General features: G+C 45.5%; 1 protein-coding gene across 1 annotated transcript; it reads right to left on the reverse strand.

Annotated features, from left to right (window-relative positions):
* Positions 1-698: 698 nt before the first annotated feature.
* LOC147663851 (sodium/iodide cotransporter-like) lies at positions 699-26,257 on the reverse strand (the record flags this gene model as incomplete). The annotated part of the gene is made up of 9 exons (XM_086950151.1): positions 25,887-26,257; positions 24,076-24,141; positions 23,915-23,966; positions 16,235-16,302; positions 15,208-15,362; positions 13,719-13,859; positions 11,407-11,536; positions 2,283-2,371; positions 699-811 (listed from the first exon to the last, which is right to left on the reverse strand). Coding segments are annotated over exons 1-9 (1,177 nt in total), but the record flags the coding sequence as incomplete, so codon positions are not given.
* Between the last annotated feature and the right edge of the window lie 340 nt (positions 26,258-26,597).

Genomic DNA, 26,597 nt, shown 5'->3' on the forward strand with positions numbered 1-26,597 from the left:
ACTGCAGTTACAGATCTGGCAATGAGTGGTGCATTGTTCAGGGTGCTGTAGTCACAGGCCCGGCTTGAGGTATATGTAAATGTAAATGTATTTGAGCTTATTTAGCACACAGCTACCCACAGTGGGTTTCCCGGCGCTTGCTTAGGGAACCCATCCTGGTATTCCCCTGTGAGATAACCCCAGCAGGGTATCCACAAGGTGAAAGCCAGGCATCCCGCCGCGAGGGGCCGTTGTGGAGATTAAGCAAGCTATTGCCCAGGGTCACAGAGTGTGAACCCGTGAGTCGAGAAGGCACCGGAGCGAGAATTATCAAGTCCGTGGAATTTTTAGCCCAAGACCCGCCGAAGCGGGGAATTGAACCCTGGTCCAGGGCCGATCTCAGCTTCCGGGTCTGCCACCTCTAACCCCTGAGCCACACTTCTCCACAGGTATAGAGTGCTGGGCTACACACTAGCTTCTCAGTTTTTCTCTTTCTCTTGCGCGCTCTCTTTTATTCGATGTCCATTTCCCTCTCTCTCTTTTTCTTTCTCTTGGTTTCTCATCATAACATTCTACCCTCTCCTTTTCTCCCTCCCTCTCTCTCCACCTCTCTTCAGCTCACGCATTCTGTATCTCTATTCCTCATCTCCTTCTTTCATGCTCTCCACCACTATCCCCTTAACTCCCTTCCCCCCATTCCTTCCTCAGAAGAAACTCACAAAGGCCTTTGGAGATGAGGGTGATTTTCTTCTGGCTCAGGGAGGGCCTGTTGGGTTTGATCAAGTCTTCCACAGTCACAGCCGCCATGGCGTTGATGCTGGTAGAGGCGGTGCTGGAGAGAGGAAGAAGACACAGCGAGGTGTTAAAGGGCCTTCTCTCTTCTCTCTGTGACATTTTATCGCTAGGTTTTGAAGTTCCAAGATGGCGACTCCCCAGGTGCATGGGGCTAACAACACTTTGGTTCTTGTAAATTCAATGTATTGTAAAATGTAACAAAAAGTCTTGTATCCAACATCTTATCAACGAAGGAACGTAGACCCAGCCATGGGTCCAGCTTCAAGCTGCCTTTAAGACTAGAAAGTGGATATCTGGTTGAAGAAACAGACCAAATACTACGAAAAGGGATTTTAGAAGTGCAAGCTGAGGTCCCTAGAAGAAACTCATTTGTTGAGGCACCTGATATATTTTTTATGCTGGATGCTTCATATGTATTTATATTTTGTTAAAAGATCTGTATTAAGAAAAATAAACAAGAAAAGATGCCATGGCATAAACCGTACATGCGGATGTGCAGAATGTAATACATTGGAGCAGGGTGGTGGTGGGGGTGGGAGGGGGCCACATCATGACCTACTCAAGGCTTGACCTCTCGTGAGTCATGCCCCTCCATACTCACAACAAGGGTAATAGCATATTACTTCCTATGTTATCTGCCCTCCTAATCACATGCCTCTCAACGACTGCTCCCGTAGAACCTTTTCCCTCCTATACTCGTCTTCACACTGTTCCTGATGCCTTTCTTTAACCTTTTCCTTAAATCTGGGGGTATTTTCTGTGGTCGTATGAGCCAGTTCCTCGTTTTCTCACACTAAAACAGCGTTCTCTCGACCAATCGTCGTCATTGATGTGTGGGCTTATTTCTCTTTTTCCTTTTTTTCTAAACATCTAGAGTGTGTTGTCCACCCTCTATGATCCTCCTATTTCCGAAGCTGCTCGCCTCGCAGTCACCAACGCTCTAACTTTTTCTAGACACAGTAAACTGATTTGACTTGGCCATTCTGCCACTTTCGGCATTGTTGACCACAGTGTCATGATCTCTTCTCTCTCCACAGGAGTCTCTGGAATTGCCCTTCATTGGGTCTCAGTGAATGATTCTAAGCCACATCCCTTCAGCTCGGCACAAACTCCTAAGGTAAGCTCCTGCGACTGTGTTGAGATACAATGCCCCAAGGCATTCTCTAGTCCTGTTTTCAGGGCACCAACCTAAGAAGTAGGCTACTGAACAGGCTACAGAAGACTCATCGGAGTCAAAACTGAGGACAGAACACCGTGGAAGAGTCATCCCTACCTTGTACTCTTGCCAAACTCTCTCGCTGTTGTCTGGCAGTGGCATCTGGGACCAGTGCAGAGGCAGAGCGGCGCTAGGGTGCTTTTACGGTGCACTGGCCCTACTAGGTGGCCATGATTTCTAAGTTCATTTTTGTCACCCACACTTAGTAGAAAGTCACATCACAATGAGTAATGCTTTGAGCCATCCGGAAGGTCAGAAAGTACTGTGATTTGGAAGTAAATGAGCAACATACCTTAGGGTGCCGCTGTAGGCGCAGGCCAGAAAGAGCCCAGGAACCCCAGGGTACTGCTCAAAGATCTCCAGGACCAGGAAAGGCATGTACTGGAAAGGAAGAAACAAAAATGTAAGGGTGAGTATAAGCAAGTTATCTTTGTGCAAGCTCATACACTGATTGGATAATATATGGTAGATTTGTGCTCTTAAAAGGTGCTTCAGTTATATTAGAAAGTGAGGGAACTTAGCCGCAAGCAGGTAGTAGCGATACTTGCAAGGATGACTGTGTTTGGTAGAGACGAAATGCCAGGGTTAGAACTTAGGCCTGTTGTTTCAAAGAAGATAACCTATGTTGGAGCTGTGGCTTATTGACAGGTGACTTTCCGCATATGTTTTTTGAATGCTCCTTCCTCCAACCCTTTTGGGACCTCATTCACAAACACCTCATGCTCATCTTTGGTATTAAGTTTCAACTCTCTTTCCCATTAATTCTATTAGGTCCATTAGCTGCCCCAGTCCCTCTCCCCTTGGATCCCATGGATTTACAGCTGTTGGAACTCCTATTGACTATTGCAGTGAAAGTAATTCTTATGGAATGGAAATCCTTTTCCTCTGTTTCTTATCATACTTGGTGGGCTTGGGTTTCCTTTTTACGAAGTGCTCATACCTCGGTCGATCATGCTCACCTTTCTCCATCTTTTGCTAGTGGGGTTTGGAATGCTCTGGATAACTATATGGATTTGTCATCAAAGGGGTTGGTTGACCAATATCCCTTCGATTTGTCTGGTTGAATGGCGTCTTGTTTGTCGGGTTAGTTTGTTGGAAATCCTTCTCTCCTTCTTTCTTCTGCTCCTTCTCTGTCTTCTCTCCTTTTTCCATCTTTTCCCTCTTTTTCTCTTTCTTTCTTCTTTCCTTTCCTCTCTTCCCCTGATTATACCAGCTGATAGTGATACTCTTGATTGTGGACTCTGCCTAAGCTACTTACTTTATCTTAATTAATTCATTTTTCTGTTTTTGGCAGACTACTTTTGTTTATGGATGTATTTGCTACGACTCATTTTTGAATTTCAGCTTCTGATTGCTTTTTATCTGTTATCAATTGTATCACTTATACTTGTATTCTGTATCTTCATTTGCTTCTTTATAACAATAACATTCTTTTGAAATAAAAAAGAACTTAGGCCTGTTGGACAGATCTGCAGCCAATCACAGGACAACTAGGCCAGATGTTTGCGGTTGCACAGATTAAGAACAGAAGTGAAAGAAAGCAGGGCTCTGAGTATGGTGAATAAGAAAATGAACGCAGAGCTTTCAGTAAAAATGAAATAGAAAATATCCTGAGTGCTGAAATGTTACTTTGAAGGTAAAAGGTTATAGACTACTGATTACACCTCCAAAAAGAGCTCAGTTGCTCTATACATACAACAGGCACAGCTAAGAAAATCAAACACTTGTAGAAAAATGTGGGAACTTAGAGGGCAAGTCGTTCAGCAGTGGGAAGCAGAAAAGGCCATAGTGTGAGGTATAACATTTAAAATTAAAGTTCAAATGGAATTTTCTCTGATTTGCAACAGGACAGTAGTGGCAGAAAGTTCCAACAAGCATTTGCAATGCAATAGGTCTCGCAGCATTAAAGTTTGAGTTATTGGCATTGTGTATGACAATGCGTTGCATACATTTTTTAGCATACTTTGAATTGGTGAGCAGTTTGAGTGTGTGCAAGAGTATGCTGTTGCTCACAGCTGTTATTGACAGACTGTGAACAGACAGACAGTTCTGAAGACGGCTTGACACTTTTTGTCAAGGAGAATGAGTGGTTCTTTAAGGAACTACTGTTAGATCTCAGCAAACAGAGAGGTCGGGAGGTAATGGGAGAAAGAGGAATGAAACATTTGACAGTAGTGTATAAGAGCTGACATTTTCATCAGTCCATTACCCGCTCTGTCCATTTCATACCTACGTTTCTGTTAACTGTCTGACACTCAATGCATATGCTTACAAACCAGCCTATTCATCCATTCACACTCCCCAGTCTACCCACTGACCCATCCATGTATCTGTGGTCTGCATACCCACCAGTGTATTCATCCAGTCACACTTACAAATCTATCCACTTATCTCTCCATCTATGTCTAATTCTCTCTTATTAGCTTCTGGATATCGGGTTGTGCACCACCAAAGTGTTAATTCAGTTTCGACTGTGCTCTTGGGTATCACTCACCTCCTGGAGTGTGTGTCTACCAACTTCTAGTTGCACACTTATTACCTCATAAGTGTGTCGCCCTAGGCACCAGTAATTTTGTGCTGGAATCTCCAGCAATAACTTCAGTTCAAAGTTCAACTTCAATATTTCTCAGTAATGTATACTCCATACGACGTTTTTGTTCAAAAACCAAAGGTGTTTTATTCACTTTTCATTCCTTTCAAAAATTCAAGACAATCCATTGTTCCAATGCATTTCGGTGCATAACTACACCTTCGTCAGGGAACGTCTAAAATTAAACAAACAAAACATTTTCTAAATCCATGTAACTTTACTTTGAACTGTTCTTACGCGCTGCGTGTGTAAGTTACCAACAGACATATAGTGTAGCATAACGTAACGAGCGCGTAATTAACAACAAACCAACATCGAGAGTTAACAAACATAATAGAAACTCGATACAGTTGCCTGTAACGGATAGACTAAACATAGCGACATTAGCCAAACTTCACACCAAAGCTGAGATTTAACTTACACACGCAGCACGTAAGAACAGTTCAAAGTAAAGTTACATGGATTTAGAAAATGTTTTGTTTGTTTAATTTTAGACGTTCCCTGACGAAGGTGTAGTTATGCACCGAAATGCCTTGGAACAATGGATTGTCTTGAATTTTTGAAAGGAATGAAAAGTGAATAAAACACCTTTGGTTTTTGAACAAAAACGTCGTATGGAGTATACATTACTGAGAAATATTGAAGTTGAACTTTGAACTGAAGTTATTGCTGGAGATTCCAGCAGAAAATTACTGGTGCCTAGGGCGACACATTTATGAGGTAATAAGTGTGCAACTAGAAGTTAATTCTCTCTTATGTCTGCATAGCTATTAGTCTATTCATCATTCACATACCCAGGTCTATCCACTTATCTATAAACCTGTTTATGTAGATTACTCTCTTGTGTCTGCATATCTACCAGCCTATTAAACCATTCATACACCCGAGGTATCCACTTATCCATCCGTTTATGTATGTTACTCTTATGCCTGCTCATCTGCCAGTCGATTCATCATTAACACACTCCAGTCTGTTCACTTATTTGTTTACTTATATGTTACTCTCTTATGTCTGTGTATCTACTAGGTCAATTAATCCATTCACACACCCCAGTGCATTTACTAATCTGTCTATCTATGTCTGTCACTCCAGCAATCTCCCTCTGCGCTCCCTCTATTTATGTGCCTATGTCTCTTCAAATCTATACAACTATGCACTCCATGCTATCCATAGGTGTATGCCTATGTACATCTATCTATGCCCTCCAATCAATTCCTACAGTTATGTCTAACTACAGACGTCTCAGCACTTCACTTTATTTATCCTATGTATGACTATCTAATGTGTCTAGCTGCATCTGTCAGTGCACACCACTCTGTTTATCCATCTATTTATGCCTATCCACAAACTTCCATCTACACCTATGCACTCCGCTCTATTCATCCATATATGTATAGTTGTCTACATCTATGTATGCACTCCACTCTGTTTATCCATCTATTTATGCCTATCCACAAACTTCCATCTACACCTATGCACTCTGCTCTATTCATCCATGTCTACATCTATGTATGCACTCCACTCTGTTTATCCATCTATTAATGCCAATCTACAAACTTCCATCTACACCTATGCACTCCACTCTATTCATCCATATATGTATAGCTGTCTACATCTATGTATGCACTCCCCTATGTTTATCCATCTATTTATGCCAATCTACAAAATTCCATCTACATCTATGCACTCTGCTCTATTCACCCATATATAACTGTCTACGGCTTTGTATGCACTCCACTCTGTTTATCCATCTATTTATCCCCATCCACAAACTTCCATCTACACCTATGCACTCCACTCTATTCATCCATATATGTATAGCTGTCTACATCTATGCATGCACTCCCCTATGTTTATCCATCTATTTATGCCAATCTACAAACTTCCATCTACATCTATGCACTCTGCTCTATTCACCCATATATATCTGTCTACGGCTATGTAGGCACTCCACTCTATTTATTCATCTATTTATACATATCCATAAACTTCCATCTACATCTATGTACTCTTTCTAGTAATCATACATTTATATCTTTCTACATATATCTATGCATTTCACTCAATGTATCCATCCATACCTAGCCACATATGTATACATATATCTATGCACTTCCCTCCATTTATTTATCTATTTATGCCTATTTACATTTGTCTATCTAAATGCATCTGTGCACTCCCCTCTATTTATCCATTTATGCTTATCCACATGTCTGTCTTCATCTATGCACTCTGCTCTATCCCTCCACATATTTCATATCTTTCTAGGTGTATAATCTGCACACTCCACTGTATTTATCCATATGTTTAGCTCTTTCTAGGTGTATCTGTTCGTCCATATATTTATATAAATCTACATATATCTGTGCACTCCAGTCTATTTATCCATCCATGTGTACCTATCTACGTGTGTCTACATATATCTATGCACTTCACTCGATGTATCTATATATTTATGCCCTTTTACGTTTGTCTGTACATGATTCTGTGCACTCAACTCTATTTAGCCATATGTGTATGCCTATCTACTTATGACTACCTAAAAGCATCAATGCACTCCATTCTATTCGCCTGTCACTTGTACCTATCTACCCACGACTATCAACCTATTTATTCAACTATGTATCCATCTATTTACGCCTAACTATTTAGGATTACCTACATTTATCTGTGCACTATCTATGTATGCCTGTCAAGGTAAGTATAATGTAGCAGGCGCTGCACCCCAAATAGCGATAGAAAGCACTATATAAATGTTGCAATACAATACCTCTATCTATACTTTCAACTTCATTTATCAAATAGCGATAGAAAGCACTATATAAATGTTGCAATACAATACCTCTATCTATACTTTCAACTTCATTTATCTATGTGGAGAAGTGTGGCTCAATGGTTAGAGCGGCAGACCCTGATGCAGATGTCTAGCCTGGGACCAGGGTTCAATTCCCCGCCTCGGCGGGTCTTGGGCTCAAAAATTCAACAGACCTGATAATTCTCGCCTCAGTGCCTATTCTAATCATAGAGTCCCACTCTGCAACTCTGGGCAATAGCTTGCTTAATCTCCACAACGGCCCCCACAACGCTAAGGATGCCTGGCCTTCACCCTGGGGGTGCCCAGGAGTGGTCGCCTCACAGGGAAATCCAGGACGGGTTCCACAGTGGTATTTGTACAAGCGTCTTGAGACCCTTGCGGGTGAGTAGTGCGCTATACAAGTATCAATTTACATTTACATGTATGTAGCCCCTCTACGTGTGTCTATGCACTCCAATCTGTGTAATTCTGTCCATACAACCCACTATTTACAGCTGTCACTTTGTCGTATTACCAGCTGATTTATGAATATATATTAAACATCTGAGAGTCAGACTACAAATCTACCTACTCTTTTTATTTGTCTTTCCGCCAATCCGTGCATCCACCCGGCAGTCTGCCCGTCAAAGAATCTGTCCAAGTGGCTATATTTGCAATCTCTGTAATAGCAGGTCATGTGCGATTCCTGTGTTCTATAAACACCAGAATGATCCTCAGATTTAAATTCTGGGTATAGTCGGGCTGGCCTCTGTGTTCTCTCTCATCCGAGATGTTTTCATCTCTAAACGAGGGTGCAGCGCGTGTAGTTTCCTAGGTCGACCCAGGCTGTGATGAACACTCATGCTCCTTAAATTAGTAATGACAGCGGCCCCGGCTGTGTGAGCTGCCAGCGGGGCCTCAACTAGCACCTTCGCGAAGGTTCTTCACAAGGCGCTGGAGAATGAACGAACTTGGTGTGGAGGTGAGAGGGAAAGCTTCAGGGCCGAACTCCATCTTGTCTGAGAATCCCCCCTCCCCCCCCCCTTGTACTCCCCTTCCGCCAGAACGGGCCCTCGGCTCTGGGCGCTGCCACACCTCCACGCCCCTACCATGGCGCTTTCACCAGGCGCTGGAACCACGAACGTCTGATCTAAGCGGTAGGCCTTCAGCACAGTCCGTGGAGCAAGGCTGCCAGGGAGGCATTCAAGGGAGCGCCCCGAACCCCCTCGCTCAGCCCCCTCCATACGGCACTCATGATAAACAACCCTGGGGGTCCTGTCTGAGCGTAGGGGGTCTTCAGCGCCAAACTCAGTCGCGCGATAAAGGTGTTAAGAGGCATCCAGAGCGGAGCACCCACAGCCTGCAACTGCTGCCCCCCGCCGCAGGTACTGCCTGTCTGATCCGTACTGAGAGTAATGGGCGTTGGGGTGCGGGTGCACTGCTCAACAAAGCGGGACAGAGGACACAGGAATGTGCATTTTCCAATCCCGTTATTTTTATTTCTACTGCGAGAGAGGGTGGCGTTTGTGGTAAATACAGGAAACATGCAAAAGCGCTGCAGCCCAAAAGGAAGGACTACCCCTCCGGTACCACATCCTGTAAGCAAAACGGTGGCTGGTTGGGGCGTCCTGCATTACCCATATGAATCCAGCCCTTCAGGCACCAAGTTTAAACCTTTATTATTCTGCCCGCCGGCGAAAGCCTATGTTTATTTCTTCGTCTTTCGGGGGCTTCGCTCTGCAGCGTCAGGAAGCAGGGGCTGCAGCGGGCTCCGGGCTGGAGGTGGACAGGCTGGGGTGGGCATCCTGTGTATCCTGTAGATGCCGAGCTCGCGGGGGGGCGGTCAGTGTGTGAGGTCTACTGAGAAGGACCAATACAAGCGACATTGTGCAACCATGCTAAACAGGTAACCGAAACAGAACGGCCACAATCATGTAAATCGCATATCTCCCATCTCTGCATATTTAAAATGGATTATGTTGTTTTTAGTTGTTTCCCGTGACGGGGAGAGCAGACAGTGGGGTTGACTGAGTAAAACGATGATAATACTCAAAATGGATGGGCACATTATCTGACTTCTGTTTTAGCGCAGTTAGAGAAAGGCTGCATGGATTACATTACCTAACGTGGAGGTGAAGAACACTGGTTCTGATCCATTCCCAACATATGACTCACCACCAGCAGATATTGGCCGCCCAGCCAGCACTTCATCTCAGCGAACCTGCTCCTGTACTCCCCAGCTGGTCGTGTGGTGCGCGTGAGGAAAACTACCGTGGGGCGGGACTTCCTTTTCCTGCTGGAAGCTCGCGCCCACGCAGAGCCCCGCTCCATTTTCTATGTTCATGTCGGCTGCTATCTATGCTAATGATAGAGGAAAGCAGGAAGTGATAGGCGGAGTCCCCGCTGCGCGCTGGTCGATGGGATCGCTGGAGGTCCTCCCTCCGGCCGCACGCGGTGCAGGCTGGGATCGCAGTGGCGGCTGCGGGCCCCGGCTGACGGAGCCCTGGGAGATAGTAGCTGGAAAGGAGTGCGGAGGACCCGGCGGCAGCCCGCAAGGAGCGGCTCACACCGGGGAGGGGGGCACCCGGCACCAGCGAGCGACCCCGCCCCCCGGGATGGGAGACAGCCGAGGTGAGCTGCGGCAGCGCGCGGGGCACTGTGGGAGCTGGGGGGAGCTATGTGACCCCCTCAGGGGAAGGGGGGATGCCTGTATGTGTGCGTGTGTGTGTGCGACGGCGGAGGGGTGGGGGGGATGTCTCCCCGTGCGTGTATGTGTGCTTGTGTATGTGTGTGGTGCTGTGTGCGCATGCGTGCAGGGGGAGGTGTGCCTGTGTATGTATGCTTCCCAGGAGACAGCCACGGCGAGCGCGTTCGCGCGCGCGAAGCCTGCGCCGATCGCCTTTTGCGAGATGCGTGCGGCCAGGTGCTGTCTCCTGGGAAGCAGAGTCAGTAACAAAAGATCTCTGGCGAGACAGCGCTTACGCGCTGTCTATCGCTACGAGACCTAAAAATAATCACCTGATGTCTCTAATGCCATTTTTGAGGGCAAAATGTGTCCTCAAGGATGCATTTCCCACAAAAAAATGATTCATGCATAACGTGAACAGATGCGCTCCTGTTCAGTTTGGTTACGATGTTCCAGTACTCGCGCAACAGTTTGCACGGGGGATTATTTTTCACTCCCTTTCCAGAGGCAGCATACTTTTTACCCATAAACAAATCCACTTGAATTATGCAATCCTGCTGCAGTGGCATTTTCTGCATAATTAAGGATTTCCCACATTTACCACTTAATCTATCTTCTGCTGCTTAATTTGCTAATTTGAACCAAAAAAATAATGTTTCTAGCTCAAATTGATCACAAGTTCCCGAAAATGTTACAAGTCGTGTTGCAGCACAGAGGCATGCCATATGTAAAGTTCAACTTTTCACCTTTCAGTTTCTGAATGCTGTATTTAGGTGTTAAACTGGTACGAGTGAGCTGAAGCCTTTGCCCACTCAGCATACACGTGTAAAATGACAAAATAGTGAAGTAATGCTTCCACATTCTGCTGCATACTTTGCCTTTTCTTGCTGCATAATTTAGTCAATGCTGCTGCATAATTTGGTCCTCCTGTGTCGCCTAATTTCTGCGACCCTGCTATAAATAAAGGATAGACTGGCCTGAAAAAGTGGCTCTAACCCCTAAGAAGAGTGTCTTTTAGGATGTTACTTATGCACCAAAACCATTCTGTTCCTATAAGGCATAAGACATACATATTACATTTCTCCAGGATGAGTAACCTTCACACCAACAGCTAACAGCCCACTTTTTAAATCTGCCCTGCTGTTTGATCAGGTGCCAACGTTCATGCACTGATGGGTTCCTCAGTTTCCGCTTCCGTTCCCCTGTCATTTCAGTAGTTGGCAACTGACGTCTGCCTCTCTTCACCTCAGTGGGCCCTATTTTGTGTTGGCTCGTTGCTGTTGCACCTGGGTGCCCACATATCCTGGACAACGCCCACAAAAGTGATTTCCCACCTACTTATGTACCTGGTCTGGCGCAGAGACGTATCCAGCGAGCAACGGATCGCAGTTCCTGTACAGGGCAAACATCACAAGACCACAGACGACGGCGCTGCCAATGATGTAGCACAGGGCTAACTGGTTGACCAAGATGGCTCTGCAAAAACACAAGGCAAAACAGCAATCACAACTTGAAGCTCTCAGCAGTTTCCACTGACTGCCCAAGTAGGCATGCTTGAAGCTAGCATGAAAGCCATGGAAGTGGGAGGGGGGGCAGAGTTTATCTGAGACGACCACTTTTGGAACCCACTTCAGCCTCCCAGCTCATGCATGGGCCAGCTTTCAAAGGCTGGCCTCTTGCAATTGCTTGAAATGAAAACCTCAATCAGTAAGAGTCACATTTCATAATATATTCGGAGAGTTGGTAAACTAAATGCATTTTTAAAATTTCATTCTGTAACATTGCATCTGTCCTATGTAGCAATGCATACAACACACGCCTAGAGAGAGCTGTACATTTAGACTTCAGGGCGCAAGAACGGGGGCAATTCAACAAGCTTGATTCACAACGCTAGTCGTACTTGTGAGTTTGACTTTTATGTGCATATAGCTTCTTTAATGAGTGCAAAAGAGTTTGGTGGTTTGTAGAAGTTGGGCCTGCCCTTGCAGTGGGATCCACACACCCATAAACCTCCGACAGCATAGTTATCAGGAAGTGAACCTGGGAAGAGCCTGGGTTAAAAAGAATTGTGCTGGGATATCGCAAAGAAAGCGCATTTTGAAGAGGAAAAGGATCTCATTTTGTAAAGTGTTCCCTGGTGTAACACTGGTGTCAGACTCTCTTTAGCCAGGGAAGATGGTAATGATCGCCAAAGGGTGTGTCCTGGCTTAAGAAAGGTCAGGTCTATCTTTAATCTGGGGAAAGCTTTATCAAGAGAGACAGGATAAGAGAGGAAACTCACTGGAGTCCAGACTCTGAGACCTGTGCCTTTTGAGGTGGAGCAAGGAATGAGGATCTAGCAGAGGATAGGGGTTATCTACATTTCAGCTAAAATGCATGATATTTTATTTAGTGAAATATGTATTAGAAGCGGTTAACTGTAATCTGGCCAATACCAATGGAAATTGGGTGAGCTGCTTAAAGAGGCTCTTCGACTTTTTGTTCCCCATTTCAATTTCGATTCAGATTAGAAGATTTACGAAGTTTCACATTTTCATTAGCATCAGAACAGAATTCTGGTGAAGGGCCCAAGTCCCAGAATTGCTCAGGATTTATTTGAATCATTTGTGGCTACAGATGCCAAAGGAGCCCGTCTTATGCTAAAACCTTGAGTACAAGAATTATAGTGACCGGTCCAGTTTAATGGATTGTAGGATGACCTCGAAGAAGATCACTTGTCTGCCTGAAGCTCGTCTACCTGTAAATCTTTCTTCTCAGAAGTGAGAGGAGTCTGTTTTTATCAAGATGACCAAAGGCAGATAAGATCAACCCTCCTCTTGTAAATTCCATGTCGCCAATCCAGTTCCTCTCTCTAACCAGAATCCTTTCTTTCGTCATCCTCCTCAGTATGGGAAAAATAAATGTTATAATCTTCAATTTCTATATGAACTAGATTTCAAGAGGGCAAGAGAGAGGGTGTTGAGTGGTTTTTAAATTGCAGAAACGTGTTCCAATTGCTTGTCGTGCTAGAATGACGGCGCATTCTTTCTGTGCTGGTCAAATAATCAGAGGGCTCACGGTGTGAGCAGCTCGCCTAACTCTGTTGGTTGTCTTACAATTCAGGTACATGTATCTTTGCTTTCAGGACTACATGCACCGGAATGTTGAAAAACTAGCATGTCTGGACATGGGCGTCCGCAGAAATATTTCCAGGGGGGGGGGGGCAACATTCTAACTTCGTCACTCGCCTTCCAGGGGGTGGCAAAATTGTTACTTCATCACTCACCTTCAAGGCAAGTTAAAGGCAGACGGCCCAGTGTCATTCTTTATGTGGTGATCAGCAGCAGACAGAATGACAATGGGCCCGTCCACAGTCTGTTGAGGTCGGGGAGGGGCTGCTGCAGCCTCCAGAGTTCAAAGAGAAGTGCAAGAGGCCCCAAGTGAGAGAACATTTAAACTCCTGGGGCTTCTCGCAAGGGAACAGCCTGCTGTAATCATGAACATTAAGGATTAAAGGAATGGGACCGGCGATCCTGGGGGGGGCAAGCGCACCCCCTTGCCCTCCCCTGCGGACGCCCATGTGTCTGGATGAGCTACTGAGACCATCCGAGGGACGCTTGAGCTCACTGCCCCAGGCTGATACTCCTTCCTCCTCTCTGCCCTCCCTCTGCTCACTCACATCCGTGCCTCCCGTTCCGTCTTGCATGCCACGTAGCGCTGCACCTGCGCCTGGTTGATGCCGTACATGGACAGCCACAGCAGAGTCCCACCGAATACAAATGTCCAGAAGGTGTAGCGTCGCCGGGGGTCCGGGTCGAAGCTGTGGAGACAAAAGAAAGGAACAAATCGAGAGCCCATGAGTGCCGGATGCTGGGGACTGGGCACGTCTGAGCAGTTTTTGACTCTTGATGGGCAGTCACTGCAGAATTGAAGACAGCTGTGAGGTAGTGCCTCTCCTTGCTCTGCCGCCCAACGCACCCACCCATGTTACCGCCTCCCCCGCCTCAGTGGATCTGACCAATGCCAGGTGGATGGCATTACTGTGCATTGGCATGGTTAGGGTGCATTACATAGTCGGCCCATGTGGATAGTGGCGTGGTAATGTTGCAATGGACACTAGCAGAGCAGAAAGGGGCCAGTCCCTTCACTAGAGGCGGCGCGAATACTGACATGGCTGCGATGCTTCTCATACATGGGCCATCGAGGAGACAGCCAGGGGCACCATGCATACTGGCATGGCCATGATGCTTCTCATACATGGGCCATCGAGGAGACAGCTAGGGGCACCATGCATACTGGCATGGCCATGATGCTTCTCATACATGGGCCATCGAGGAGACAGCCAGGGGCACCATGCATACTGGCATGGCCATGATGCTTCTCATACATGGGCCATCGAGGATACAGCCAGGGGCCCCATGCATACTGGCATGGCTAAGGGCAATTGTGCTTTACATTCTAGCGTAATGTGTCAATATTTCCTCTTGGCAATAGTTATGTGTTGACTGTGGCAGCGCATCAAGCGCTTTGCATTGCAATGATGCCTCGCATGTTGGTGCCATGATGCAATAACAGTTTCAACGATGGATCTTTACAGACTGAGGCAATGTGCGAAAGGGCATTTCCATTTGTGGGATGAATTATTCCGGTGAACAGAAGGGGCCGGATTCACAAAGATTTTGCTAAGAATAGGAATGTCTTAATCTTATTATAGCACTTATGCCTTGTCCCTGACTTACTTCTGGGATCCAGGACTAAGCAGGGAGTATCACAAGAGTAAGTGAGAGGAAAAATCATAGTCACCTGGACCCTTTGTTTCAAATCTATGACCAAATGGCCTTTTTCCAAAGTACCCATAACGTGGCCTTCTGGCGCCACCAAGCCTTTGAAGGTCAGCCATGGCCATACATATTGGGCTTTGGATTATTATAATTCATGGCAGCTACTATTTTGTATGTATATCTTTTTTTAGAACACTCTTTTGTATAATAAAGTAGGTAATCCAGTTAAAAATACATCTTACGTTAAGCTGAAAATATCTATTTGTTTCGTATAGCTCACACCTGCTAACAAGGGTTCTCCAACCCTAAACAGTCCCATACAGTCCGGTAGCACTTCTTCACAGTGCTCAGTAAGTACTAAGTAAGTGAGTTTTAAAAAGTCCATACTCGCCAAAATTGATCCTAGAGTTGTTCTGTGTGATTTCCAATGCAGTTCCTACTCCGCCGACGAGAACGAGACCCCGGACCACAATGGCAAAGAACCCTGACATCATCACCAACACCTGGAACACATCAGTCCAGATCACCGCCTTCATTCCGCCCTATGGGTGATAAAGAATTTTAGTTCAACTAAATCTGTCCAAAACCGTATCTTTCCAACATCACCTCCTTATGAAAAATCAAAGCCTCCATCCCACCTGGAGATCTCAGGACCACGGTTCAACCCTAGGACTATCTGACCGCCATGGCAGCAAGATCCTGCCTGCACGGCTCCCCCAGGCTATAGGCGTCATTCTCAAGGCCCTCCTATGCACAGCTGCTCGCATCAGGAACGGCTTGGAAACATCTGAATACACCATCCCCATCCTGAAAGATCTCCGTTTGTTGCCCTAAATGCGATCATTAAAAAATGTTTGCATCACCCGTGACAGCGGTTCCTGCCAATGTTAAGAGATGTTCACAGGGCTGGTGGGCAGCTTTGGATTTGGGGGCAGATGTGACCCATCACCCCAATGAACATTACTCCATCCTCCAAACTCTAAATCAGGCCCCACGTGTCCCATCTACCCATGGAACTGGGAGCTGTAGCACCAGCTTCCCTGAAGGCCACTCCCTGACTTCCACTTAACAAGCCAGTCCAGCATCCACCCACTGTCCCATCCAAGTTTGATAGGCCTTGGGGGTCCTGAAATCACATAGGCATGTGGGGATGGGTAGGTTTGGGTCCGAGATGGTGTGGGCCCTGGGGCAGTCCGCATATGGCATGTCTTTTCAGCCTTGTAGTGTCCTACAACCCCGCTTTAATCAAGGTAGTGCACAAACACGGCTTCCTAGGAGAAAAGTCCCTTCATTCTCAGGCCCTGATTATGAGAGCGCGGTGTTGGCGAGGTGCAAACTGTGCAGGTGTCGGTGTGCAGGACCAGCTGTGGAGCACATATATCAGCGCCAAATGAAGTTACTCCAGGCTACTCACCACTGTTGTGTAAAAAGTGCAGATGGCACCAGTGGAAAAGAGCGACGCCCAGATGTCGAGTCCGGTTACTAAAAGTAAATGTTAAACTCGTTAACAAATTCAAGAACTGTCATGAAACAATCATATTAAGCAATGCACAAGATGCAGTCGGTACATATATGCAATGCACAAGATGCGGTCACTATATACAAGAAATGCACAAGATGAAGTCGGCACATACATACAATGCACAAGAGGCGGTCAGCCCATACATGCAAAGAACAAGATGCAGTCAGCACATATATGCACTGCAGAAGATGCATCTGGATTACTGAGATGGCACTTTGAATGGACTTTCGAAAACTTTATGCATAGATGGAACTTATCATGGCTCCCTGAACCATTATATGGTGGAGGATCAGCATACAGACGTTTCATATTTGTGAACATTTGGAATTGCATAGTAGCTGAATCGTACATTGGGAAACATTGGATCTTATAAAACAAGCGGCTTTTACAAAAAGATTAGTGTGCAATACGCCAGCCAAAAGCCTTGAGGAAGCCCGAATGGGGCGAAACGCGCGTCGGCTGTGGATAATTGTCGTTTAAGAAAAAAAATGTGAACTACCAACATCGTATGGCTAATGGAAATGATGAAGTCGATACCAATAAAGAACATTGATGGACAAAGAGTGCTAAATTGCGCAAGGGATAAAAGTGACTACATATGATGTGTACTGGTGTAGTATTTTTGGTATTGTGACTTACTGCTTCAATTTGTGTTGGGCAGCAGGTCTTTGTGGATGCTCCAGGTGGATGCGCATCAAACACCAAAGTTGCACTCAACATTGAATGTGTTGACCTTGAAATTGGGGCTGAAGTGAACTTGATTAAGAGAACATATATTGATGTGCAGGTCATTATAGCAAATCCATCCTCTCTTGTATTTTGTATGGTTACCATATACAAGCAATGCACAAGATGCGGTCAGCACATACATGCAATGAACAAGATGCAGTCAGCACATATATGCAATACAGAAGATGCAACCACCACATGCATGCAATGCGCAAGATGCAGTCACTACATATTTGCAATGCACAAGATGCAGTCACCACAAACATGCAATGCATAAGATGCAATCACCACATACATACAATGCATAAGATGCAATCACCACATACATGCAATGCTAGGAAAGATGCAATCACCACATACATACAATGCATAAGCTGCAGTCACCACATACATGCAATGCTAGGAAAGATGCAATCACCACATACATGAAATGCATAAGATGCAGTCTCCACATACATGCAATACATAAGATGCATTCACCACATACATGCAATGCTAGGAAAGATGCAATCACCACATACATGCAATGCATAAGATGCAGTCACCACATACATGCAATGCTATGAAAGATGCCCTCACCACATACATGCAATGCACAAAATGCAGTCAGCACACACATACAATGCACAAGATGCAGTCACCACATATAAACAATGCATAAAATGCAGTCACCACATACATGCAATGCACAAGATGCAGTCACCACATATATGCAATGCACATGATGTATTGACCACATACATGCAATGCACAAGATGAAGTCACCACATACATCAAATGCACAAGATGAAGTCACCACATACATGCAATGCTAGGTAAGATGCAATCACCACATACATGCAATGCATAAGATGCAGTCACCACATACATGCAATGCTAGGTATGATGCAATCACCACATACATGCAATGCATAAGATGCAATCACCACATACATGCAATGTTATTAAAGATGCAATCACCACATACATGCAATGCTAGGTAAGATGCAATCACTACATACATGCAATGCATAAGACACATTCACCACATACATGCAATGCACAACATGAACTCACCACATACATGCAATGCACAAGATGCATTCACCACAGACATGCAATGCACAAGATGACGTCACCACATACATGCAATGCACAAGATGCATTCACCACATACATGCAATGCACAAGATAAAGTCCCCATATACATGCAATGCTAGGTAAGATGCAATCACCACATACATACACGCTGCAGTCACCACATACATGCAATGCTAGGAAAGATGCAATCACCACATACATGCAATGCATAAGATGCAGTCAACACATACATGCATTGCTATGTAAGATGCCCTCACCACATACATGCAATGCACAAAATGCAGTCACCACATACATACAATGCACAAGATGCAGTCACCACATATAAACAATGCATAAAATGCAGTCACCACATACATGCAATGCACAAGATGCAGTCACCACATATATGCAATGCACATGATACATTCATCACATACATGTAATGCACAAGATGAAGTCACCACATACATCAAATGCACAAGATGAAGTCACCACATACATGCAATGCTAGGTAAGATGCAATCACCACATACGTGCAATGCATAAGATGCAATCACCACATACATGCAATGCTATTAAAGATGCAATCACCACATACATGCAATGCTAGGTAAGATGCAATCACCACATACATGCATGCATAAGACACATTCACCACATACATGCAATGCACAAGATGCATTCACCACATAATGCAATGCACAAGATAAAGTCACCATATACATGCAATGCTAGGTAAGATGCAATCACCACATACATGCAATGCATAAGACACATTCACCACATACATGCAATGCACATGAACTCACCACATACATGCAATGTACAAGATGCATTCACCACATAATGCAATGCACAAGATAAAGTCACCATATACATGCAATGCTAGGTAAGATGCAATCACCACATACATGCAATGCATAAGACACATTCACCACATGCGTTGATATATTGGGATTTGGGCCGGGGGGGGGGCATAGGTATGTGATTTAACGGTAGTTGCGTCAAAAGGTAAGATGTAAGCTCTGAATATCAGGCATGATGTAAAGCACTAGTTATCTTCTGGTAGAAAATCATAATTGTCAGTGCAGATCAGACTGTGAGTGAGGCAATGTCATTTCAAGAAGCAGGAAGTGATGCAGGGACCCAACAGAAGGCACAGGAAGTGGAGCTTTTTCTGTTCGCCTAAAAAAGAAGCAGAACAGCAAATGTGTTCCAGTGCCATTTCAGTTAAGACAGGAAGTGAGGTAAAGCTGTTTGAGGTTAGGCAGAAAGTGGGGTAATGTGTTTGGGCAGAAGGTCATTCACTGCAGAATCCACACGTAGTCATGCATTGCCATTGCAGATATTTGAATGTGAAGCATTTTCACTAAAAAAGGTAGGACATTATGTTATTGTATTCTGCAACAGACAGGAAATTATGCATTGTCATTACAGCTAAGAGGAAGTTGTGTATTGCCATTTTGGATACATGGAAGCTGCATATCGCTGCTGATCATGCCTGCAGATGTGCATGTCTTACTGCACTTTATGACTAGCAGTCAAGCATTGTCCTTTGCTACACATTGGACATTCTAGGCACAGCGAACAGCTTATCTGAACTGTATTCACATGGATTGGAAGACACAGGCTGCAGCACCGGCCGCAATGGTAAACATGAGGGTCTTGTATTTCCCTGCACTACGATGCAGGCACCATGCGGTACCTGCCACTTAGTGCATGGAAATTTAGAGGGGGTACCATGCGTACCCCCCAGTGCACCCACACCTCCCCCAATACAAGGGGGGGCCGCAACGGGCCCCCAAAGTCAATCTCCGCCAGCCTGTGAATAGCAGAGATGACGCCAGCGGTGTCATTAGAGATGACTAATGTCGTTTGAGATGACTAATATGGCAGATGGTGCCTGCAAGGCACCGTCACCATTGTGGGAATGCTTTCCGGGTCCACCAGGCAGTCGGAACGATTGCCTGTGGCTGACCCGTGTGTTAGACCTGGCACCATTGGCGTGGGTCTCCCTTCCATTTTTGCTGTTGCCTCATGTGTTTTTGCTGGTGTTAGATGCTTTGGGCGCTGTGCCACTGCTATCCAGTGCCACAGTGCAAGTGCTACCTACTGAAAATTGATGTATGGATTAGTGATTCCATGTTCGGCTATGTTGGTTTACTTGTCAGACCCTAGTCTAGTGCACTGAGTGTTCCAGGGCGTGTAATCCAAATGCTGGTGGTGGGCCGGCAGCACGGGTTTTGCCACCCACAGAAGCAGCCTTGTAAAATGTGTCTAAGGTCTGCCTTTGCAGAGCCTGCACGCAGTCTGGTATTGTCATGCTGACTGGGAAAGTGCACCCACTTGCCAGTCCCTAAACCTTCCCTTTTTTTCATATCAGTCACCCCTATGGTAGGCCCAAGGGCAGAGTGCATTGTAAGTATAAGGTAGGACAAGCCCTGGTGTGTGTGGCATGTCCTAATAGTGAATTACAGCCATTTTCGTTTTTCACTATTGCAAGGCTACCAGTTCTCCATAGGCCAGAATAGGCTGTTAGAATTGTTACATTTTATAATCCTAACAGGCTCAGAACACATGGTAGAAATTTGAGGTTAGTATGCCTGAAGTCAGAATAATAAAATACATATTTTAGTAAAGTTTATTTTAATATTCTGTGTTTGCAAATACCACTTTTAGAAAGTAGGTATTTGCTTGTCTAACCATTCAAACCTGCCTCTGCTAGTTTGTGTATTCCTATGTCTGGTTTCTGTGGCGGTGGAAAGCTGGAAAACTTTTAATGTGTTTGAAAATAAAGATTTTGAAGTACAACGACTGTTTTGGATCCATACTTTGAAGCCCTTGAACTGCAAATGAACTTGTTATTGACAGTGGTGTAAAAACCATCAAAACTAATACTTTACATAAATATAGCGGAAATTTTCCCTAAAAAGAACAATTTAGAGAGTGCTTGAGTAACTTGGTTTTCCTAGATTCTTGGTTTCTGTGAGTGGCAGGGCTGGGGAATTCCAGGAGACAGGAGTCACCCAGTCGTGAATAGAGAGATCTGCATCTTGATGAGTGCACCTGAACTCTGAATAGGGTTGTGCCTACCTTCCACGATGCTGGCTCCACCCCCTGGGGAGCGGCTGATGTCTCTGCCCTGCACACTGAAAGAAGAAGGAGTCCTGTCAACAAAGTGCTCCCAGACTGTACTTGCCTTCCACAATGCTGGCTCTACCTCCTGTGGGGCGTCTGATGTGCATGCCCTGCACTGTGAAAGGAAAGGAGAAGTCTGGTAAACAGAGTGCTTGAGAACTGGTTTCGACTGGGCAAAGGCCCCTATCCCCTCAGAGAACAAAGGATTTTGGGGTATAAATATTGGGACCCTGATCCCAAAAAATTAGATCACTTTTGGACTACAAGAAGAAACATTTACTGAGGAGAGGAACCTGAAGAAACTGAGGAGAGACTATTCCCAAGCTGAAGTGCTGCTTGGGGGATTGGCCTGCAGTGGTTGCCTTACTGCCAAAGGAAGGAGAAAGGAACTTTATAACTTTGCTTTCAACTTGTGAAGGATCTCCAAGGGTTTGGAAAAGAGCTTGCCTCCTGCTGAAGTCTCAGCGACAACAGACTTCACCCCCCAGCTCCCCAGAATTCTTTGGAAGTGCCTGCTGCTGTTTTAGGCCTTCTGAGGAACTGCGTGTCGCAAGGAGCTGGAAGCGCGACTCAACGAGACGAAGCATGTCGCTTTGCCTGCCGTCGCAACTTCGGAGAAAGGAGGGTGTCGCCGCTGGAACTGCCGCACTGCACCGCATCGGAGAGAAGCGTGCCGCAACGAAGATGAACCTTGTTGCTACTGCTGCAGTCGCAACTCCGAAGAAGGAGGGTGTCGCCGCTGGAGCTGTCGCACTGCACCGCATCAGGAGAAGAATCTCGCAACAAGGTCCGAGCGTGTTGCTGTCGCTGTGCCTGCCGTCGCAACTCCGGAGAAGGAGGGTGTCACCGCTGGAACTGTCGCACTGCACCGCATCGATCAAGAACACCTTGCATCCCCGAGAAGCGCACCGCCGTCGAGCTGATGCCGTCGCATCTTGGATGTCGCCGCTGTAGTTGTTGCATCGAGCGGATGCTTCACGCATCGTGGAGAAGAGCGTCGCCGCTGGAGCTGTTGCCGTCGCATCGTAAGGGTGTCGCCGCTGCAGTCCACGCATCGAACCGAGAGCTTCTCATATCCCCGAGAAGCGTGCCGCATCTGGAAGATCTTCACGTCTTTATTTCTTTGCACCTGACTTTTGCCGCATTTCCCATCGCTGCGACATTGCTTGTCGTGGAAGCGCAATGCAACTTAAGGTACATTGACGCAGAGTGTCACATCTAAGAACTGAACTGAACTAAGCTTAATCTACCATCTTAAAGTAATCAGAGTGTTTATTTTTGTCGTTTATGGTCTTGTGGTAACTCTATATAAAGTCTATTTATTTTTTATATAAAATCTGTGTGGTGTCCATTTGTAGTGTTGTCACTGGGTTACTGTATGTGGTCACAACTGCCTAACTTACAACGCCTTTGAAATAAGCTTTGACTGCTCACGCCACGCAATCTAGAGGGTGAGCAGGGGTTACATAAAGGCAGTAAAGGCGCCAAAGGTAGTAAAGGCAATGAAGGCAGCAAAAGCAACAAGGAATAAAGGCAGCAGGCAGTAACAGCAGCAAAGTCAGTAAAGGCTGTAAAAGCAGTAAAGGCAGTAAAGGCAGCAAAGGAAGTAAAGGCAATAAAGCAGCCAAGGCGACAAAGGCAGCAAAGGCAATAAAGGCAGTAGGCAGTAAAGGCAGCAAATGCAGTAAAGAAGCAAAGGCAGTAAAGGCAGCAAAGCCAGAAAAGGAAGCACAGGAAGCAAAGGCAGCAAAGGCAGTAAAGACAGTAAATGTAGTAAATGAGGTAAAGCCAATACAGGCAGTAAAGGAATTAAATGCAGTAAAGGCAATACAGGCAGTAAAGGCAGTAAAGGTAGCAAAGACTGTAAAGGCAATAAAGGCAGTAAAGACAGTAAAGGCAATAAAGGCAGTAAAGGCAGCAAAGGCAGCATAGACGCGGTAAGATGGAAGATTCCATAAAATATATGTTACAAAACAATAAAAGCATTCATCTTACTTTGTGTTTCTTTAGGTTAGAAAAGTCAAACTATATCAGTACGTTTAAAGGTGCTCGTGTAGGATTCTAGCAGAAGGGGCTTTGAAGGAGGCTGCTTGATTGACCGAGTAATTAACTAAATTGCAATAATAATATTCCACATTTGTAAAGCGCACAATCACCCATAAGGGTCTCTAGGCGCTGGGGCCCGTCAAGAAAGATTAAGCAAGCTATTGCCCAGAGTCACATGGTGCTGGGCTAATCTGCCGCCGGTGATCGAACCGTGATCCGCAGTTTCTGGAGTCAGTCGCCCTAGCCGCGGCGCCACACCTCTCTCTATATAATAATCATTACATTTGCCGTAGTGCACCAGAAACAAACTCACTGGAGAAATAAGATACACGTCTCACTGTTGATACACTCTCCCACTTTGGATCTTCCTGTTTGGAATTATTATCCATCATGGCCAGTTTACCCAGGAGCATGGACCACTCTGCTCCTGGCCATGGCCTGTAAACTGGCCATGAAAAGCTGATGCAACACAAGTCAGTCTGTGCAACATCCACATATCTTGAAAGGGATGCCACAAGTTTGGCAAGATAAACAGTGCAAAGAAGAGAAATCCTTAGATCCCTGTTTCTTATTGGGTAATAACAAGTTGCGACTGACCTTGATTGATGATTAAAGCTGGTGCATAGATGACGATTCCAGTATACAGCATCTGTATGAGGAAAAACATGACATATCTCTGTTAATGCAGACGAACGCATGCACAAAGGCGCATGGCCACACTTGCGGCACTTGCACACAATATTGTAGATAGCTCTTACCGTTGCTAACACATACTGGATGGTTCCAAAGAGACGGACAGCTCTGCTGAACCTCAGCTCCAGGTACTGAAAGGCAAGCAGATCCAGGGTGAGAAACATGGGGCGGCCCAGCATGCCCCCCTCCCGCCTGTCTGTGGTCCAGATCCTCCTCATGTATAATGGTTTCCATGCACAGCCCCCTTTCTGTGCTTCTTTCCCATCTCTTCTCCCTAATCCTTGGTTTCTACTACTGCCTTACTTTTCCAATTCCTTCACCCTAGTCTTCATTCTGCCCTAGTTCTCTCCTCTGCTTTTTACCTCCACTTTCCACTTCTCTTTCCTTCAGTTCCATTTTCTTCTCCTCAACATCTTTTTCTGGGACGAATCATCGAGTTTCCTCCTTCGCTTTTCCCCTCTTCAGATTTTAATGGGTCCTTCACTTTTCCATCTTGTGTCTGTTGTACATTGTTCTGACTGTGAGAGTCTGTCTGAGTGAACTTGTCGCTCACAGATGGCCACGCCCTGATTTACACCATGGAGTAGATTGCAACCTCTGTTCATGCTTTTACAGCTAGTTAGAGAAGCTATTAAGGGCCAATCATCTTGTTATATTCCCAGTGACCTCAATATATCTCCAGTTACTTGAACTTACCCCCAATAATCTCACTATTCCCCCAATTGTTTTGCTATGTCCCCAATCACCTTTGAATATCTTCAATCCCTGTGTTTTACCCCTAAAGCCTTGCTATACCTCCATGATTGCATTCCTGTGTCCCCAATCACCTTGCTATACCCCAGTGGATTTAATGTACCCTCCATTGCCTTGTTGTGTCCTCGATCACCATTCTAAACCCCGAGTGCCTTTAGTATACCTCTTAATTGCGCTGCTATGTCCCCTATCACCTTGCTAAATCCCTGGTGGCCATACATACTCCCTGATTGCCTTGCTATGTTCCAGATCACCTTTCTTTACCCTGACCACCTTACTAAACCATTCCTTTTTGCTTGCTATGCCCTGAATAAACTGCTCCACCTCGATCATGTTGCAATAAGTCCAAACACCTTGATTTTACCCAATGGCTTTGCTCTAACCGCAATTTCCGTGCTATTTTCTCAATCACCTTGCCAAGCATCTGATTTGCCTTACTAGACCTCCGATGCCTTGCTGTGACCCCAATCACTTTACTACACAAACTATCACCTTGCAATAGCTAAAATCCATTTGCTTTCTCCAATAGCCTTGCTATACACTGCAGATTGACTTACTGAGTCACCAATCACCTTGCTGAGCTTTTGATTGCATTGCTATCCCCTAATTGCCTTTCTATGCCCCAATCATCTTGTGACACCATTCAAAAATCTTTCCTATACCTACTCTGATTCTCTTGTAGTGTCTCCAATCACTTTGCTATACCCCCAAAGGGCTTCATTATCCCCCAATTGACTTGCAATGTCCCCACTCAACTTGCTATAATGCGATGCCCTTACTAAGCCCCCAAATTGCCTTGCTAAGTCCCAATTTCCTTGCTAAGCCTCTCATACCCTTACTATACTCTCAATAGCCTTGCTATGCCTACAGTCTCCTCGACACACCAAAAATTACCTTACAATGTGTCCAAGCACCTTGCTTTACCCCGGCGGCCTTCTTATACCCCCCGATTGCCTTGTTGTATCCCCTCTGAGTCTCTTACAATGCCCACAATCATCTTGCCACACCCTAATATCCTAACTACACCTTTGGCTACCTTGCTATGTCTGCAATCACCCTGCTATGCCAAGATCATTCTGCAATATGTCCAAACATCTTCCCATACCCTGTAGCCTTACTATACCTCATATGTGCTTGTAAGCTGAAGTCTGTAGAAGACTGGCAAGAAGAAGTAGGCCGTCAGCAGGCTGTTGAGGCTCTGTCCAATGCACATCTGTACAAACTTGGCACCATAGCGGTAGGCTTCAGCAGGCACCCCTAGCACCTGGATGGCAGACATGAAACTGGCAGCTAGGGACAGACCCACTGGCACAGCCGACATCTGGCGGCCACCAGTGAAGAACTCCTCTGCGGTCTTCTGGCCTCCCTTGCGTAGAGCGAAGAAGAGGCCGATGCCCGTGGAAATGAAGAGCATCAGAGAGAAGACGAGGTAGTCCCACAGACCAAAAGTCAGCTTCTCTGGCTCAAACAGGTTCTGCTCCTCCATAGTCCGGCACTAGGCACACCTGCTAGAAGAGATCTGCTGAGGTGGAGTCCTTAAAAAATACACTGAGGTAGAGTCAAGTGCTCTGAAAAGAGAATACATGAGGCAGAAAAGTTCAAGATTTAAGCTCACAAAATCGAACTCCTAGTATTGCACGAGTACGCTCACAAACATGCATTGGACATATGTGGCCACGTCAAAATATTCTGAATTCTGAAACTATTCAATGCAAAAGACCATGAAGGCCCTACTTGTGAAGCAACGCATTTCAGATCCTATACAATTTTAGCAGAGCAATTAGTATTTCAGTAGGTTGTAGTGTGGGTCGAGAAGCATTCAGCATCCTGATTG

This window comes from Lissotriton vulgaris, unplaced genomic scaffold, assembly GCF_964263255.1.
Source record: "Lissotriton vulgaris unplaced genomic scaffold, aLisVul1.2 SCAFFOLD_4144, whole genome shotgun sequence".
In the NCBI taxonomy this organism is placed as follows: domain Eukaryota; kingdom Metazoa; phylum Chordata; class Amphibia; order Caudata; family Salamandridae; genus Lissotriton; species Lissotriton vulgaris.